The sequence below is a fragment of the Belonocnema kinseyi genome, chromosome 2 (genome assembly GCF_010883055.1).
Source record: "Belonocnema kinseyi isolate 2016_QV_RU_SX_M_011 chromosome 2, B_treatae_v1, whole genome shotgun sequence".
Taxonomy (NCBI): domain Eukaryota; kingdom Metazoa; phylum Arthropoda; class Insecta; order Hymenoptera; family Cynipidae; genus Belonocnema; species Belonocnema kinseyi.
Window position 1 is genome coordinate 105,228,220 of NC_046658.1, and position 16,084 is coordinate 105,244,303.

The window sequence follows — 16,084 nt, forward strand, 5'->3', positions numbered from 1 at the left end:
TTTTATTCTAATTAAGATTTTTGTCAGGTGGGGTTGGAGGATTCAAAGCAAATCTTATGTTAGGGAAGGGGGTTGAAAATTTCAGAATATTTGTGGATGATCTCTAAAGAGGACAAATTTCGAAAGTGTTACAACGAACGGGGACAGATACTCCAGACGTTTTTTGTTTGTACTGTCTAAAGCTTCTCTTAACACGATCATCCTTCAAAGTACTTCGACAGCCCTAAATTACACAGACTTTCGTATTTTTCCAAAGTCAAACTGACTATCCGGGAGAAAGTAAATCTGAAGAGAAGAAAAGCATACCTTGCATGAGGCCCGCCAGGTCGTAAAAGGGTTATGAATCTCCTCATATGAACTCAAGGTGCCCATTTGCATGTCTCAAAGCATCCGTTCAATTTGCAAAGTTCCACTTGCTTTTTCAAAGATTCGAGTTGGCTTCTCAATATTTAACAATGTAACATGCTATTAGTTCAAAATTAAAAACTCCCAAATTTCCATGACTAACCTTGATTTTTAAAATAGAATATTTTATAAGCGGAATAAAACAGTTTTCAATTCAAATTTAAACTTATCTTTAGTTATTTATTTCAATCAAGAAAGATTACTTTTCTACCATAAAAATTGATTTTCCATTTAGAAAGACACTTTTTCAACAAAAATTTGAACCCTTATTTACAAAATAGTTAAATCTTTAAGCCTACAAAAGTGAATTTTCAACCAAAAAATATTTAAATTAAAAAAAAACCCGTTTGCTTTTTAATAAAAAAATTGAACTTCATAGAAGGCAGTTGAATATTCAGCAATAACACAAAAGATGAATTTGTATTCCAAATGTTCAACAAAGCAGTTACATTTTTGACAAAAAGACGAAATTTTGACCAAAGGAAATGAATTCTCACACCAAAAAGGCAAAGTTTATTCCCGAAAAGACGTATTTTCTACAAAACAGTTAAATTTTCAAATCATAAATATTAATTTTCTATCAAAAAGACGAATTTTCAATTAAAAATATCAGTTTTCTATCAAAAAGACGAATTCTCAATTAAAAATATCAATTTTCAACAAATTAGTTAAAAAATCACCCAAAAACATAAATTTTAAACTAAAATCATGAAACTTCACCAACGAAATATCTTTTCATAGAGTTATTTAATCTTCAACCAAAAAGACGAATTCTCAACAAATAATGCAATAGTTAGATATTTCAAACCAATAAGATTTTAATTTTGAATTAAAAATAGTTGAATTTAAGTCTAATTGTTAAAAAGCCAAGATTGAACTTCAACCAAAACAAGATAAAATTTCCACCCATAAAGATGAATTCCTAAACCAAAGCAGGTTCATTTTCAACCAAACAGTTTCTTTTTTAACAAAAAAAGATGAAGTTTATACTAAAAGAGACTAATTTTTTCACCGAATAGACAAATTGTCAAACAAAATTGCTGAATTTTCGGCCAAAAAAATTTGTGTTAAATTTTTAATACCAAACTATGAATTTTCAACCCATAAAGACGCATCTTCAATTTTTATTTTCCTCTGATCATTAATATCCAAATTTGCAAATTTTTTTATAAAATCTCTGACTTTTCCTTGATTTGCAGCTTATCCCCGATTTGCAGAATTTCCCTGAATTCCTACTATTCCCTGAATTCCAGCTTTTCCCTGATTTCCAGCTTATCACTAATTTCTAGCTTAGCATTGATTTCCAACTTATCATAGGTTTCCAGCTTTTCCCTGTTTTCCAGCTTATCCTTGATTTGTAGCTTATCCCTGATTTTCAATTTTCTCCTGATTTCTAGTTTATCCCTAACTTCCATATATCTCTTACCTCTACATTTTCTTTGATTTCTAGCTTATACCCAATTTCTCTGATTTCAAGATTTTCCCTGATTTGCAGCTTATCCCTGATTTCCGGCCTTTCCCTATTTTCCAGTTTATCCTTGATTTTCAGCGTTTTTCTGATTACCAGCTTTTTCCTGATTTGCATATATCTCTTATTTCCATCTTTCCGTGATTTCCAGCTTTTCCCTGATTTTCAGTTTATCCCTAATTTCTCTGATTTGCAGCTTTCCTGATGGCCAGTTTTCCCTGATTTTTAGTTTTTCCCTGACCTACGTAAATTTTTTACTACAAAGTACATTATGTCCCTTTTGCGCCTCCGTTGACAACAGGAACTCTGGACGAGGGCCTTCTCTCACGGAATGGCGTTAAAAAAGAAGGCTCTTAAGGACAACAAGTTCTTGCGAAAACAGAAGCCTGTTTGCACGGCCGATTTGTACGCGGAATTTATCGAGTTACCTCAATGCACGTGTCGGATTGCTCACGAAGTTTAACTCGTTTCATTAAGAGACACCATTTTTCGCTCCGGACTGATTCAATTTATTCAGTTATTCAGTAGAAGAAATATTTCCGTAGAAACTCAACAATACCAAAATTGATCAGGGCCCATTCAAAATTATAATATACATATAACGTTTAAGTTTAGTAATTGCAATGAATGCTATCAATAATGTCATTTCATAGAACTTCAAAAATGCCAAAGGGATTTTAAAAATTACAAGGAATTCCCAAAGATTTTAATGATTTGAAGGGATTTGAACAAATTCAGACGATTTTTAAGAATTTCTTAGAATTTCGGAAGACCTAGAACGAATTTTAGAGGATCAATTAGATTTTAGTATATTTTAACATATTCCAAATGATTTTGAAGGGATTTTAACAGATTTTATAACATTTCCGAGGAGTCAGTAAATTTCAGGAATTTAAAATACTTTCAACAAAGTATTTAAATAAATTTCACAGGATCTCAATGGAATTCATGGAACTTCAAAATTATTATTCTTATACTATTCATTAATAGTTCTTGCTTTCCTTGTACAAACACACTTAAGTTGGTCAATATGTTAGTCAATATTATACATATAAATAAAATTAATAATTTTGTATATATAATAGTATTAGTACAATTTTTTCAATAAAGAAAAATAGACTTACAATTTATATACTCGTGAGCCATTCTGGTATCGAATTTTGGTGCATACTGGTATTCAGGATCCGTAATCTTACCTGAAACACAAGAATTAAATAAAAGGTTAAACGCACATTTACATGAGTGAAAACTAAAGTTGGACTTTAAAAAAAAAGGTCCCGAATATCACTCTGGCCATATATGCAGTTGAAAGTGGAACTACTTTGTTGGAAATTAATTTTTTTGCTTAACAATTTATCATTTTAGTTTAAAAAACTTTTGCTGTTTGTTAAAAATTAATTTTTTAAACTGAAAATTGATTGATTGATATGTATAATTTTCTTAATTTTTTGTTTTATTGATCCTTTTTGATAGAAAATTAATCATTTTTTTGTTGAAGATGCAACCATTCCATTTTTTGTTGAAAACTCATTTTCTCAGGTTGGAAAATTCAACTAATTGTTTAAAAACTTAAAATATTTAGTTAAAAATTCAGCTACTTTCTTTAAAATTTAATTATTTTGTTGAAAATTCAACTCCGGTTTTAAAATTGAACTACATTGTTGAAAAATCGTTTCTTGTTGTTGTTAAAATATCAACTATTGCGTTTTTCATTAATAATTCACATTTTCGTTGAAAAATTCATCTACTTAGTTGAAAATGCTTTATGGGAAATTAATTTTTTTACTGACGATTCATTATTTTAGTTGAAAAATCCATTTTTTCGATTAAAGTATTTTGTTCCAAAGTTGAAAATTCAAATACTTAATTGAAAGTAGAAGTATCAAGTTGTAAATTAATTTTTTTGTTCAAAATTGATCTATTTTGTTAAAAATTATATTAATTGGTTGGAAATAATTTTGTAATCTGGAAATGCAACTATTCCAAATTCGTTTAAAAGTTTATCTTCTTCGTTGAAAATGCAACTGCTTGGTTGAAATTTTAAACATTTTTTCAAACTTCATTTTTTTACTGCAAATTTAACTTTCTATTTTTTATTAAAAATTTAACTTCAGAAAAATTAATTAATTTTTTTTAAAGTTCAGCTAATTCCTTCAAAACGAAACTATTGTTTAAAATCATTTTTTGGATGATGATTCATCATTTTAGATGAAAATTTTCTTTTTCTATTTGTTAAAAATTTAACTAATTAGTTGAAAATGAAACTACTTTGTTGAAAGTTGATGTATTTGGTTCAAAAGTAAAATTTGTATATTCAGTCAATATGAACTTTCAACCTTATCTCATGAAAATTTTAACTGAATAATTCACATAAGACTGATGTATTTGACATTTTGAACTCAATATATCATTAGAATGTGTTTGCAAACATAAATTTCACTCTAGAATGGTCTACACGATGACACAATGCAACAAAACAATAACATCTTCCAAAGTCTCAACAATGATCTATTTTCCATGCTTTTAAAATTGTATGAATCTTGCAGTTTCTGCTGCCACGCATTGTACGAAAACACTCTCAATTATGCGGCCAAGTCTGGCTAATATTAATTCACTATCAGCTCTATCGATCCGCACAGAGATGGGTCAAAGTTCATTTTCGACTACACATTCAGAAAAGATTTAGCTCAACCCAGAAAAATGGCCTCGTTTTAAAAATGTATCATTTTATTGTAATTGGCTCAACATTTTTTAGTAATTAGGTGAATCGTAATATTCTGCATAATAAATATATTAAAATAAAAATGAAATAGCTGCAGTAATTATTAACTATGTGCAGCAAATCGTAAATGTTAAGGTTTCGTTTCGATCTGACTTTTGCTTGTCTTTGACCTAATTTTTATTAACGTAGGATTGTGCGCTTATTTTTCTCATAAAATTAATTTTCAGCAGTTTCAATATATATTAATTTTACTTTATGATGGAATTAAGCAATAAAATTTAGATTTACATTTTTTAATTTTAAATTGATTTATTTCAACCATAAAAGATGAATTATTGATTCAAAAGGACGAATTCCCAACAGAACAGTTACATTTTTAATCAAATGGTCTAATTTTCAAACAAAAAATATTAAACGTCTACCAAAAACAGTTGCATTTCCAAACAAAAAATCTAATTTTTAAGAAGACAGTGGAATTTTTAACAACAAAAAAATGAATTTTCTACCTAAATGATGTATTTTCAAACAAATAGTTCAATTTTCAAACAAAAAGATGAAACTCTAACGAAAAACAGTTTATTTTTAAAACAAATATTTGAATTTTCAACCCTAAAAGTTAATTTTTCAACAAAAATATATACTCTCGACAAAAAAGGTAACAGTTAATATTTAAACAAATTGAGTATTAAATTAAAGTTAAATTAATAACTTAAATATAATTTAATTTTCAAAACACCGATGACTCTTTAAGCAAAAAGAGGAATTTTTAACTAAAATGATGAATCTTAAAAAAAAACTAATTTTTAGCAATTTAAACCTCAGCCAAATAGTTAGATTTTCAACTAAAAAGCTGATTTTTTACCTAGAATATTATTTAATAACAAAGAAATATAATTTTCAATCAAGCAGTTAAATTTGCGATCAAGAAGATTAATTTTTCAACAAAAAGACGAATTTTCTTTAAAAACTTTAATCGTTAATATTTCTAGAAAAAATTACATTTTTGTTTAAAGATCTGATTATTCCAGAAAATAACGAAAATTTCAACAACCTTTAACAAAAAAAGTAAAAAAGGTAGTTCAACTTTTACCCAAGTACTTGAATTTTCAATTAAAAAGGATTTTAAACAAAGAGATGAATTTTCAACTGGAATGGTTAATTTTTCGGTTAAGAAAATGAATTTTTAACCAACAAAAACAACGAGTTTTCAACCAAAGAGATGATTGTTTAATAAAATTTAATTCTCATCAATTAATCATTTTTTTAAAACTAAAAGTATAATCGTCAGGAGAAAGAAACTGTAAAAAAAGAGATAGAAATAGAAATACAAGGCAAATAAATTACTAACAAGAAGATTATACTTCCGGATTTTTCCCTTATTAATTTTTGATTTTCCCTGACCATTAATATTTAAAAATCATAATCTTTTAACACTTCTATATTTTATAAATGGAATTAAACAATTTATATATTTTTAGTTGATTATTCTTGGCAGTTATTTAAAGACCCTCTTGTAAAAATTCTTTGACTTTTGCAAGATTTTTGTCAAAAATTACCATTTCAACAATTTTCTTGAATGAATAAATCAAAGGATATGTCCCCTAGATTTTTTTTGCAAAGTCGACATTGTTCGTATCTCTTTTAAAAAACCCGTCAATAAAACGTGTCAATGAAAAACGTCATGTTTTTTCCCAAGCCGATAAATATATTTAGAGGGCATTCAAAACAAAAACTTTTCTCTGATCGAAGGACGCCAGTTAATTATTTACCTTCGGCAAATACCACAAGGATACTTTTGTAGAAATCAGTTTTACAATACATCACAATGCTAATAACGTTGTTAGCTTGTAGTAAATGACGTTAGCAAAGTGACAAGGACGCTGAACAGGAAATTAATTGGCAGGTGAGTGCAAAGGGGAAAAAGGGAGAGTAAGACGAAAAGTAGAACGTGAAAATGTAAGCGCAAATAGCTGTTTCACTAACTGTCAGAACGTTAATGGCGCCAGGATGTTTTCCATCGTTTTTTTGAAACTACCGAAGCGGTAATTTTCCGACGATTAATTACGTCGCGCGAAATCTCCCGCGAATGCTGCATCTATTCTGGCGGAACGTTGCAGACCCCCCCCCCCCATCAAACTCGTTTCCTATAACACCCTCGCCAATACTCTTCTTCCTGCCCTTTTCAAATGTACATTCGTATTCCGTATGCGCCAGTGCCAGCGGAATATAGTTTGCAATTCCCAGGATATGCGAGATTTATTTGGATTTCCATTAAGGATGTGAAGTTCATTAAGTTGAATTAATGAATCCATACTTCTAATTTTAAAACATTCGTAGGAAAATGATTTTATCCTTATAATAACTGACAATGTGCTTCAAACAATCATAGGCATGATGTAAATGGCAACAAAATCTGTCTATGGTATTTCATTTGTTTACATTCATTTATATTATCTAAAACTCAAGAATTGTTTAAATAATATAGACTTATCATGATAAAACGTTAAAAGCGGTTTACCAAATCAAAACCCAAGTTACATTTTGTCCTTAGGATTGTGTTCTGAACATCTTTTAGATTTCTGAGTGTTACAAAACAACTAGGAGAAGGATACATTGATGTTGCAGTTTGCACATTATTAACAATGAGTAAACTTGAAGATGTTTAGGTTAGTCAATTTCAATAAAAGAATAACATTTTCATGTTTCTTTTATTTGAAGTACTGTGCAAATTATTATCAAACTACTTTCAGAAATGCCCTATTGTGTCAAAAGAATGTCCCCTAACACAAATGGATTTTCCTCTGAAATATAAGGATAAGAGGATTTGTATTGGACTCATAAATAATTTTTTGTAGCCAACTTCTTTTGTGACAAAATTCACTTAGTTTTGTGGCCAAAAAATCTTGTTTGTCTAAAAAATGTATTCGCATTCTTCAAAACAAAACAACTAAGAGTAGCTTGCATGCCATTAACAATGAGTAAAAGTTTAAAGTCTGAAACAAACCTTTTTGAAGAAAATATTGTTCAGGCTAGTCAAACTGAATAAAATATTAATATTTCCATATGTTTATTTTATTTGAGGTAATTTGCTCAGCGTTGTCAACCTATGAACAGTGGTTAACTTTTATTTCTTACCAGTACTACAACCTTTTAGGTAGATACTCATTTTCATAGGGAAATTTGAATCTTTTTCTAGGAGAACCTTTATGAAAATTAAAAAAATAAACGTTAATAAAAATATCTTCTGAAAGGTCTTTATCATCTGCACAAATAAAATGTTTTTTTTTTACTGTCACCCTCTCTGTTTTTAAATAAAAAATACAATCTTTGTGAACATCTTATACTATTTTTGATTTTTCAGAATCAGAATCTAAAAAATTTTGAAATTTTTTTCATCTAATTGGACGATGCACCCGTATTGACTTGAAAATTGTCAAAACTTTGGGTAGTGAAGACTAAATCTCTTTTCTTCTTTGCATTCAGAAGAGCCCTTGATCTCAACTTGATCCTGTTCTTGAGGCTTCTCTGGAAGTTTTTTTAAAAGTTCGATGAAATTTTTACAAGCCTTTATCAGGAGCCCTACAAGAATGATTAATAACTTTGCCTATTTCTTGAAAACAATTTTTACATACCAGACAGTGGATAGTGTTAAAGCTATTGTTGAGTTTGAAGTGCACCTATGTGTCATTCTAAATACATACGTACATGAAGCATGCAAATGAAGTACCGTAGCCAGATATCGTTGACATTCTCAGCATACCTATGATTAGTTGTAGCGCACTGTGAACTTAAGCACTGTATGTATTCAGATAATACCTTCTATTTTAGATCCGAAAACAAAAAATCATATCAAACGGTCTCAAAATAGATCTTCCTTTACATTGCTCTTCATGTTGACACTTCTCAAAGTATCAAAACTTTGTTGAAAACGTCTTTCCTATAGCAATAGATAAGATTAGGCTCTGCATTTCAATGCAGCAGTTCTTAAGGAGATTATGCCGAGCATTTAGAATTTCTTGTGCTATCGCTGAGGAAGTTTCGACTCCTTGTGAATATGCAAGATAATACAAAACAGTTTCGAATCCCTCAGAAAACGTGACCCACATTCGTATTTCTCTCCGTTTTACAAAAGAAGTTCCATACCCAATTCTCGCGGGTTCTATAAATCTCATTCATTCCTTGTTGAAATCTCCCTAACACACTCCAAATCCTTACAAATTCCTGTATTTATCTGTTTATTCAGCCACTATCGAAATCGATCGAAATGTTCGTCGAAACATTCGCTAAAATCTTACGATTAGCTGTTATTGCATCCAACCGCTCAATTAGAACACTTTTAACACGATTTAGATATCAGAACTATAGTCTTTTTGTTTTCAGAAATTGATCCTTGTTTTACCTTCCTCCAACATGATTTTGCAATTAGAGCATTGCGGTTGCAGAGAGTGATTTCTTATTTAGATACAATGTTACCCCGAGAGTAACGTTAACTCTAACTACAAAGTTCACTCAACCGAGGTCAGAATAGGGTGAGGTGTTCAAGAGCAGGAGGAAAGAAGGAAGGCACAGTGGAAACACCGTTGCGAATGCAAAAACATTCTGCATTTCTGCAATTGGACCATTAGCATACAATGTTTAGTTTACCCATCCCTTTTCCTTTTTCTCTTGCCATTCTTCAACTGTCTTCGTTAATAAATTTATGATGGTCAACTTCTCTATTACGTATGCATTCTGCTCACGACGTTACCTCGTAATCCTCCTTAATAGGGCAATCAAATTTAATGGTAACAACACGCAACAGGTATTTTCGTTCGAAAAATATATATAATCAAGACTTGAATGGACAATGAGATGGATCTGTATGAGGCATTTTATTGCATATTAGAATTCCTATCATTCCATTCAGCTGATGTATCTTCCTTTTTATATTCTTTCTTTTCTTCATTTTATCACTTTTTATTTACTTTAAGAGCTTGCATTCTTGCATTTCATAGAATGTTTCAATTTCGCTTTATTTCTTGACTACCATTATATCTACAAATGCGGAAAGAATTCTCGTTCTCGGTAAAATTCATGAGGTCGAGCGTACATCCTGCAGTAATGACAATAATGACAGTAAGTTGCGACGGTACGTCTTTCTATTTCTATGAATGGGAAGTGCGCCGCTATTGTGAGTTGAGGCGATAAAGCCCTTAAATAGCGGATACACGCATTGACACTTTTTTATGACCGCGCGAAGTCAGTGATTAGTAGACATTACTGATTAGATCAATTTGTCTTTTGGTAGGAAATAAATCTTCTTGCTAAAAAATTCACTTTTTTGGTAAAATTCAACTGTTTTCTATTTAAAATTGAAACATTTTTGGCTGGAATATTATATAAAACATTTTTTAATAGAAAATTCATCTTTTTCATTGCAAATTGAACTACTTGGTTGAATGTTGAACCAATTTGTAAAAAATTCATTTTTGTAGTTAAAGATTCATCATTTTATAGTTGAAGACTGATTTTTATAGTTAAAAATCATTATTTTTTAACTGAAAATATAACTTTTACATTTTTTGTCCAAACTTGATCTTGTCTAGTTAAAAATGAAACTTTTTGCTTAAAGTTTCATGAATTATGTTGAATATTCGTTTTTACTGGTAGAAAATAAATCTTCTTGGCTAAAAATCTATATTTTTGAGATAACCTTTTTTATTGAAAATTTTACTACTTCATTTAAAGTTCCACTATTTTGTCAAAGACTTTTTCGTTAGGGATTTAATCTTTTTTTGAAACTTACCTCTTTAGTTGAAAATTCGTTATTTATGGGTAGAAATTAACGTTGGTTATTAAAAATTTAACTTTTCCATTTTTAGTTAAAAAATTATATTTTTTAGTTGCAACTTTAACTGTTTGGTTTACAATTCATGAATATTGTTAAAGATACGTCTTTTTTATATTTAAAAAAATATATTATTTGATAGGTGAAATTTATTTTTTAAATTTATTATTGTGGTCAATGATGATAGATTGTTAAAAATTCATATGGTTGCTTGAAACTTGAACTATTTTGTTTCCACTTTGTTCAAAGTTTATTTTTTTGTTGAAATTTCACCTTTTTGGTAGAAAATTCGTCTTTTTGGTAGATAATTTTTCTTCTTGGTCAAAAGAAGAACTGCTCTGTTAACATTTTTTTTTAGGACTGATAATTTTTGTTAAAAGTTATTCTGTTTGGTTGAAAGTTGAACTTTCTTCTTTTCAAAAATTAATTTTTGTTTTCTTGAAAATTATTATTTTTTAAGTAAAAAATTCACCTTTTTGGTTGAATGTGGAACTCTTTTATTACAAAATCTCTCTTTTTTCAAGATTTATCATTTCGTTTGAAAATTTTTGTGGAAAATACGTCTTTTTGGTTAAAACTATTTGAAAAATCACTTTTGCCCGATTTGTCAGTCGCCGAATCCATATTATTTGAATCAGTAAAAACTCACTTGGAATCACTAACTTAATTTTAAAAATACACTCAAGTCCCATATAATAACAGTTTCGGAGTTTGCCTCGAACTGGCCTTGTTACTAAATCGGAACCTATAGAACGTGAAAAGTCAGGGTCGCGTGACCCGTTTCGAATTGAAATGTATGATATTGCGTAATATACTCGTATGAGTACTCGCGCACTGCGGCCCATCTGAGACGAGCATTGCAATCGTTTCTCGCCTTGTCCCCTGAAAAACTACGTGGGCCAGCAGCTCTAGGAATTCCAAAACTGGACCGGCTTCTATGGAACCTGCAGTCTGTTTGTGGAAATATGGTGTACATCGAAATTCTAATGATACCAGTTAATCCAAAATTCCCAAGAAGCATCATCAATTTTTCTCAGTTAAGCGTGAGACTAATAGATGCAAACATTAATATTCCCTGAAAGTAGAGTATTTTTCTCTTCTTGGATCTTGTTCGAATAGGAAAATGCACTCTAGGGAATCAGTGCCAACCCGCAAGGGGTTGTCGTCGAGAAGACGATGTTTTCATTTGGACACAGCGACAGTTATGGAAGATCCCTCTTAACACCATGAAACGGAAGGTTGGCTGGATCAATATTACAGGTAGCTACCTCCTCCTGACCTTTCACCTCGTCTCGTCGCTTCTCTCTCTCTTTCTGTCTTACACACACATGCACACACGTCGGTGACATCGAAACGCCCATCTTTGCCGTGGATATAACTCCTATCCACCTAGGCCCAGTGAAGTGAAGGCGAATTTGATATGAGTGAGTGTGTGTCTGTATATCATCCAGTTCAGTACATGGCCCAGTATATCTTCCAGGCGCAAGAGTACCGAATGTGTCACAAGCACGTGCTCGTGTTGCTCGTGGGCGTATATGTACACTTGTAGCAATTATTTTTGGCTCGTGTATAATGTAGCATTTCGAACCAAACAGGTCGTAAGAATGGGGAGCAAATGAATTTTTTAGTGACAATATTCATTACGGTCGCCATGCTCAATTTAGGCGGCAACACTCTATCATCAGATAATAATTCATTAACATAATATACTAGGGCAAGCATAGACTAAAATAAGTATCTTGCTATATTATATTTTGTGGTTACTCTATTAAAAATAAATCACTCAATATATGCATTGCAAGAAAATACAGTATGACACGTAAAAGAATTTTTTTTCAATTAAAGAAACTGTTTCTTTTACATAAAGTTGCTTCATTTATTTAAAACTAATTTGAAAATGAAGAAAATCATTTTCAATTAAGGACAACATTTAAGTGAAATAAGTGGGACGATGGTCGTGGGGGCTAAAGCGTAGGCTTTGGACCCACTCCTTCGGCTTGCGGGTTCGATTCTCGCCTCGCACTCTGGAAGAGTCTCGGTGGCCCATGCGGTGAACACTAGCCTAGCAAGGGAGTTGTCCATCTCCGGAGAGTCGTGGGACCGGTACCTCTAGAGAAAAAGGTTTTCTCTAAGTACTTAAGGCTGTTGCTCTTGGTGGTTCGGAACCCACCTTAAACTGTAGGTCCCCCTTCCACCACCAAGTAAGTGTGTGGAGGGTGTGTTAAGGAGTAGAGAAGGTGTAAGAAAAATGTAAACCCTTAGGGGATACATTAGAAGCTTCCACTCATTTAAGTGAAATAGATAAACCAATTCTTGAATCCAAAGAATTTTGCTTTTAAACAAAAAGAATTTCTATAATTCAAAGAAACTTTTCTTTTATTTTCTTGATAGCCAACGAATTTTTTTTCAAAGAAATTTTCTTTCAATCAAAGATTCTTTTTTCTGAGTAGATTCAGAGCTCAAATTAATGAATGAAAGCGTGAAAAACTAAATTCTTTTTTTACTTACAATAAAAAATGTGAACTTATTTTAACCAAATAAGGATATTCATCTCTCTTGGAAAATCCAGCTTTCTGCGAATAAAATTCTATTATTTTCATAGAAATCTGACATATTTAATTGGAAATTACTTTTTTAGTTGAAAATTCTTATTTTCGGATTGGAAATATATTCTAGGGAATTCGCCTTTTTGATTTACAAATTCAAATTGGAAATTTTTGTTCTCTCTTGACTGAAAAATCTTTCCGGGTGGAAAATTTCGCTCTTTTGTTAAAAATTGGTTTGCTTTTTTTGGTTGAAAATGTATTTGTTCAACTTGAAATTTAACTATTCCCTTTGTAGTTGAAAACTGATCGTTTTTAGTTTAAAAATTTACTTTTTTGTTGAAAATTTTCCTTTTTGTAAAAAATTAACTTTTTGTTGAATATTCATATTTTCGGGTTACAATTTTTATTATTTTTGTAGAAATTTCAACTATTTCATTGAAAATGAACTTTTTGGTTAAGAATTCGTATTTTCGGCTTATAAATGTAACTGTTTCCTCGACAATTCACATTTTTTATTTGCAAATTGAAAAATTCCCGTGTAAAAATGCTTCGACTTGAGTTCGACTTGGTTATGTCTTGAGTACGTCTCCAAGATATCGATGTCTGGCTGCGTCTTAAAACTAAGTCGAGCCATAGGCCTTCGTCTTACTTTTATGGCCACGACAGGTAAAACGGCGTTTATTTGTCTTAAGTCAAGCCTTGTCTTGGCTAAGACGACGTTTACTTGACTCAAGACAAGCCTTGCCTTGGCTGAGATTATCGAACCTTTTTTTGCTCATAAATGAGATTAAAATTGATGGATGCAAAATTTGTAACTATTAAATTAGTCATTTTTTATTTAAAAAATACAGAATCGGTGGGTCTAAAGAAGTATAACTCTTAGAAACTTTCTTCAAAAAAATAAAAATTGTAACTTTCTCGAAGGATTTACATACAAACACACACATTAATATAAGATTGTTTAATCATTAACAAAGATTAGTCTTTATGACTGTTAAAATAACTTTTTTGTTAGGGCAGGTATACGCTCGAAGTTATAAACCGCACGTGTTGGAGTCATACAAATTCGACTCAAGAGATAGGCTTTTATGCCTTTAAAACATAAAAACTTGTCTCCAAGACATAATTGGAAGTCTGGCTCTGTCTCAAAACTGAGACATGGTCAAGTCGAACTTTTCGACTTCAGCATGTATTGATTGGGGGCAATTCAAGTCGAACTCAAGTCGAAGCATTTTTACTCGGGTTTGGTTGAAATTTTTCTTCTTCCTTGAATGAAAAATCTTTTCTGTTGGAAAATTACCCTCTTGTTTTAGTTTTGTTCTCATCAATTTTTTCAACTTCAAATTTAGCTAATGAATTTGTTGTTGAAAACTGGTCGCTTTTGCTTCAAAATTGAACTATAGACTTGAAAGTTAACTTTTTAGTAAAAAATTCATATTTTTAGGTTAAAAATTTTATTATTTTTATATAAATTGCAACTATTGTATTGAACATTAACGTTTGGGATAAAAGTTCGTATTTTGAGCCTTTAAATTCAACGGTTTTCTAGACATTTTTTTCCGGTTGAAAATCAAGTTTTTACCTTTAAATTTAGGTATTCCATTTGTGGTTGAAAATTTATCGGTTTTAGTTTAAAATTAATCTATTTGGTTACAAATTAACTTTTTTGTAGAAATTTAAAGTGCTTGTGAAATCGTCTCCTCTTTTATTAAGCATTCGATATTTTTATATTAAATATCAATTTTTCCCACTGCAAATTTAACTATTCCATTAGTGGCTGAAAATTTAAGCTTTTGGTTTAAAATTAAACTATTTTGTTAAAAATTCCATTATTTTCGTACAAATGTTAACTATTTATTCGAAAATTACGTTTCTTGTTAAAAATTTATATTTTAGGGTTGAAAATTCAAGTAGTTTGTGCGAAATTTGTCTTTTAGTGTTTGAAAATTCATTTCTGTTGGAAGATTCGTCTTTTTGGGTTGAAAATTCTACAACTTTTTTTATAAATCTCAACTACTTGATGGAAGATTAACTGTATTTTTGGGGTGTTAAATTGAAATCTTTTGTTTACAAATTGTGATACGCTGAAATGAAATTATCTTACACAAGTCACGGTTTTTGTTAGTAAGCCCCAATTTTTACCACTTTTTGGCGCATCCATCTACTCCATCGTGGACCCCCCCCCCCCCTCCGGTGCTGCGAGGTTCATGGAGGGCCCCTGAATGACAATTCATGTATTTTGTTGAAAATTCATTTTTTTGGTAAATAATTAACCTTTCTGGTTTAAAAATCAACTAGTTGGGTTAAATTCAATTTTATTCGTTTTGCAATATTTTCGGATTTATTATTGTTTACAGTAAACATTTTTCTGTTTCCTCAGCATAATTCTTCTTAACACGTATGTATAATACTACGTAGCTCGGACACGGAACCCCCTCCCCCATGTTGACCAACGATTAACTTTCGTCGCACCAACCCCCCAAGAAACCACGTGGTTTACGGAATGCCCTGAATGAAGAAATTCGAACCGATTTAAAACAGGAAATTTCGAAAGACGAGAGAAACTCGTGGGGAATTATATCAACGGCATTATCAGACCTATATGGACAAGGGTAGCTGGTTTATTCTGGGTGGCAGAAGGTTGCCTGGGTTCTGTTTACACGGCATTAAGCGGGAAAAGCGAAACTCCGCTTGCCTTCAGGAAATCGCGGGGGCCACTCGTCAACGTCGTCGACGATTGCGGTGCGATTAATGGATCCCATCAGGAAAGCCTCTGTGCTATAGTAGTAGGTGAAATAAATCGTCTTACCAGAGTTTCGCTACGTGTTTCGTTGAACAATGAGTCTGATCGTCTCTGAGTGTGTAGCGAATACATATACATTAGGGTGATTCATTTTCTAAGGGAAAAACAGTGTATTATGTACCAAGGGGGATAAGTGGGTCTTTTTCGTGCGTACGCACTCGCCTCCGGCTCGTGATGGCTCGCCTACGACTCGTACAGAAAAAAATACGTGAGTCGCAAAACATCCTTTTCCCTTTCGTGAGGAATAGGGCGATTCGTCATGAAAATAGGGAAATAATAGGGGAATGAATTCTTTTAGATAAAATTAATGTAT

General features: G+C 31.3%; 1 protein-coding gene across 1 annotated transcript in view; it reads right to left on the bottom strand.

Annotated features, from left to right (window-relative positions):
• Nucleotides 1-16,084, bottom strand: part of LOC117167388 (cytoplasmic polyadenylation element-binding protein 2) — a 692,172-nt gene that overhangs the window by 57,555 nt on the left and 618,533 nt on the right. The window contains exon 4 of the mRNA XM_033352277.1: nucleotides 2,998-3,069. Within this exon, the coding sequence (XP_033208168.1) occupies nucleotides 2,998-3,069 (72 nt within the window). The remainder of the gene's footprint in view (nucleotides 1-2,997; nucleotides 3,070-16,084) is intronic.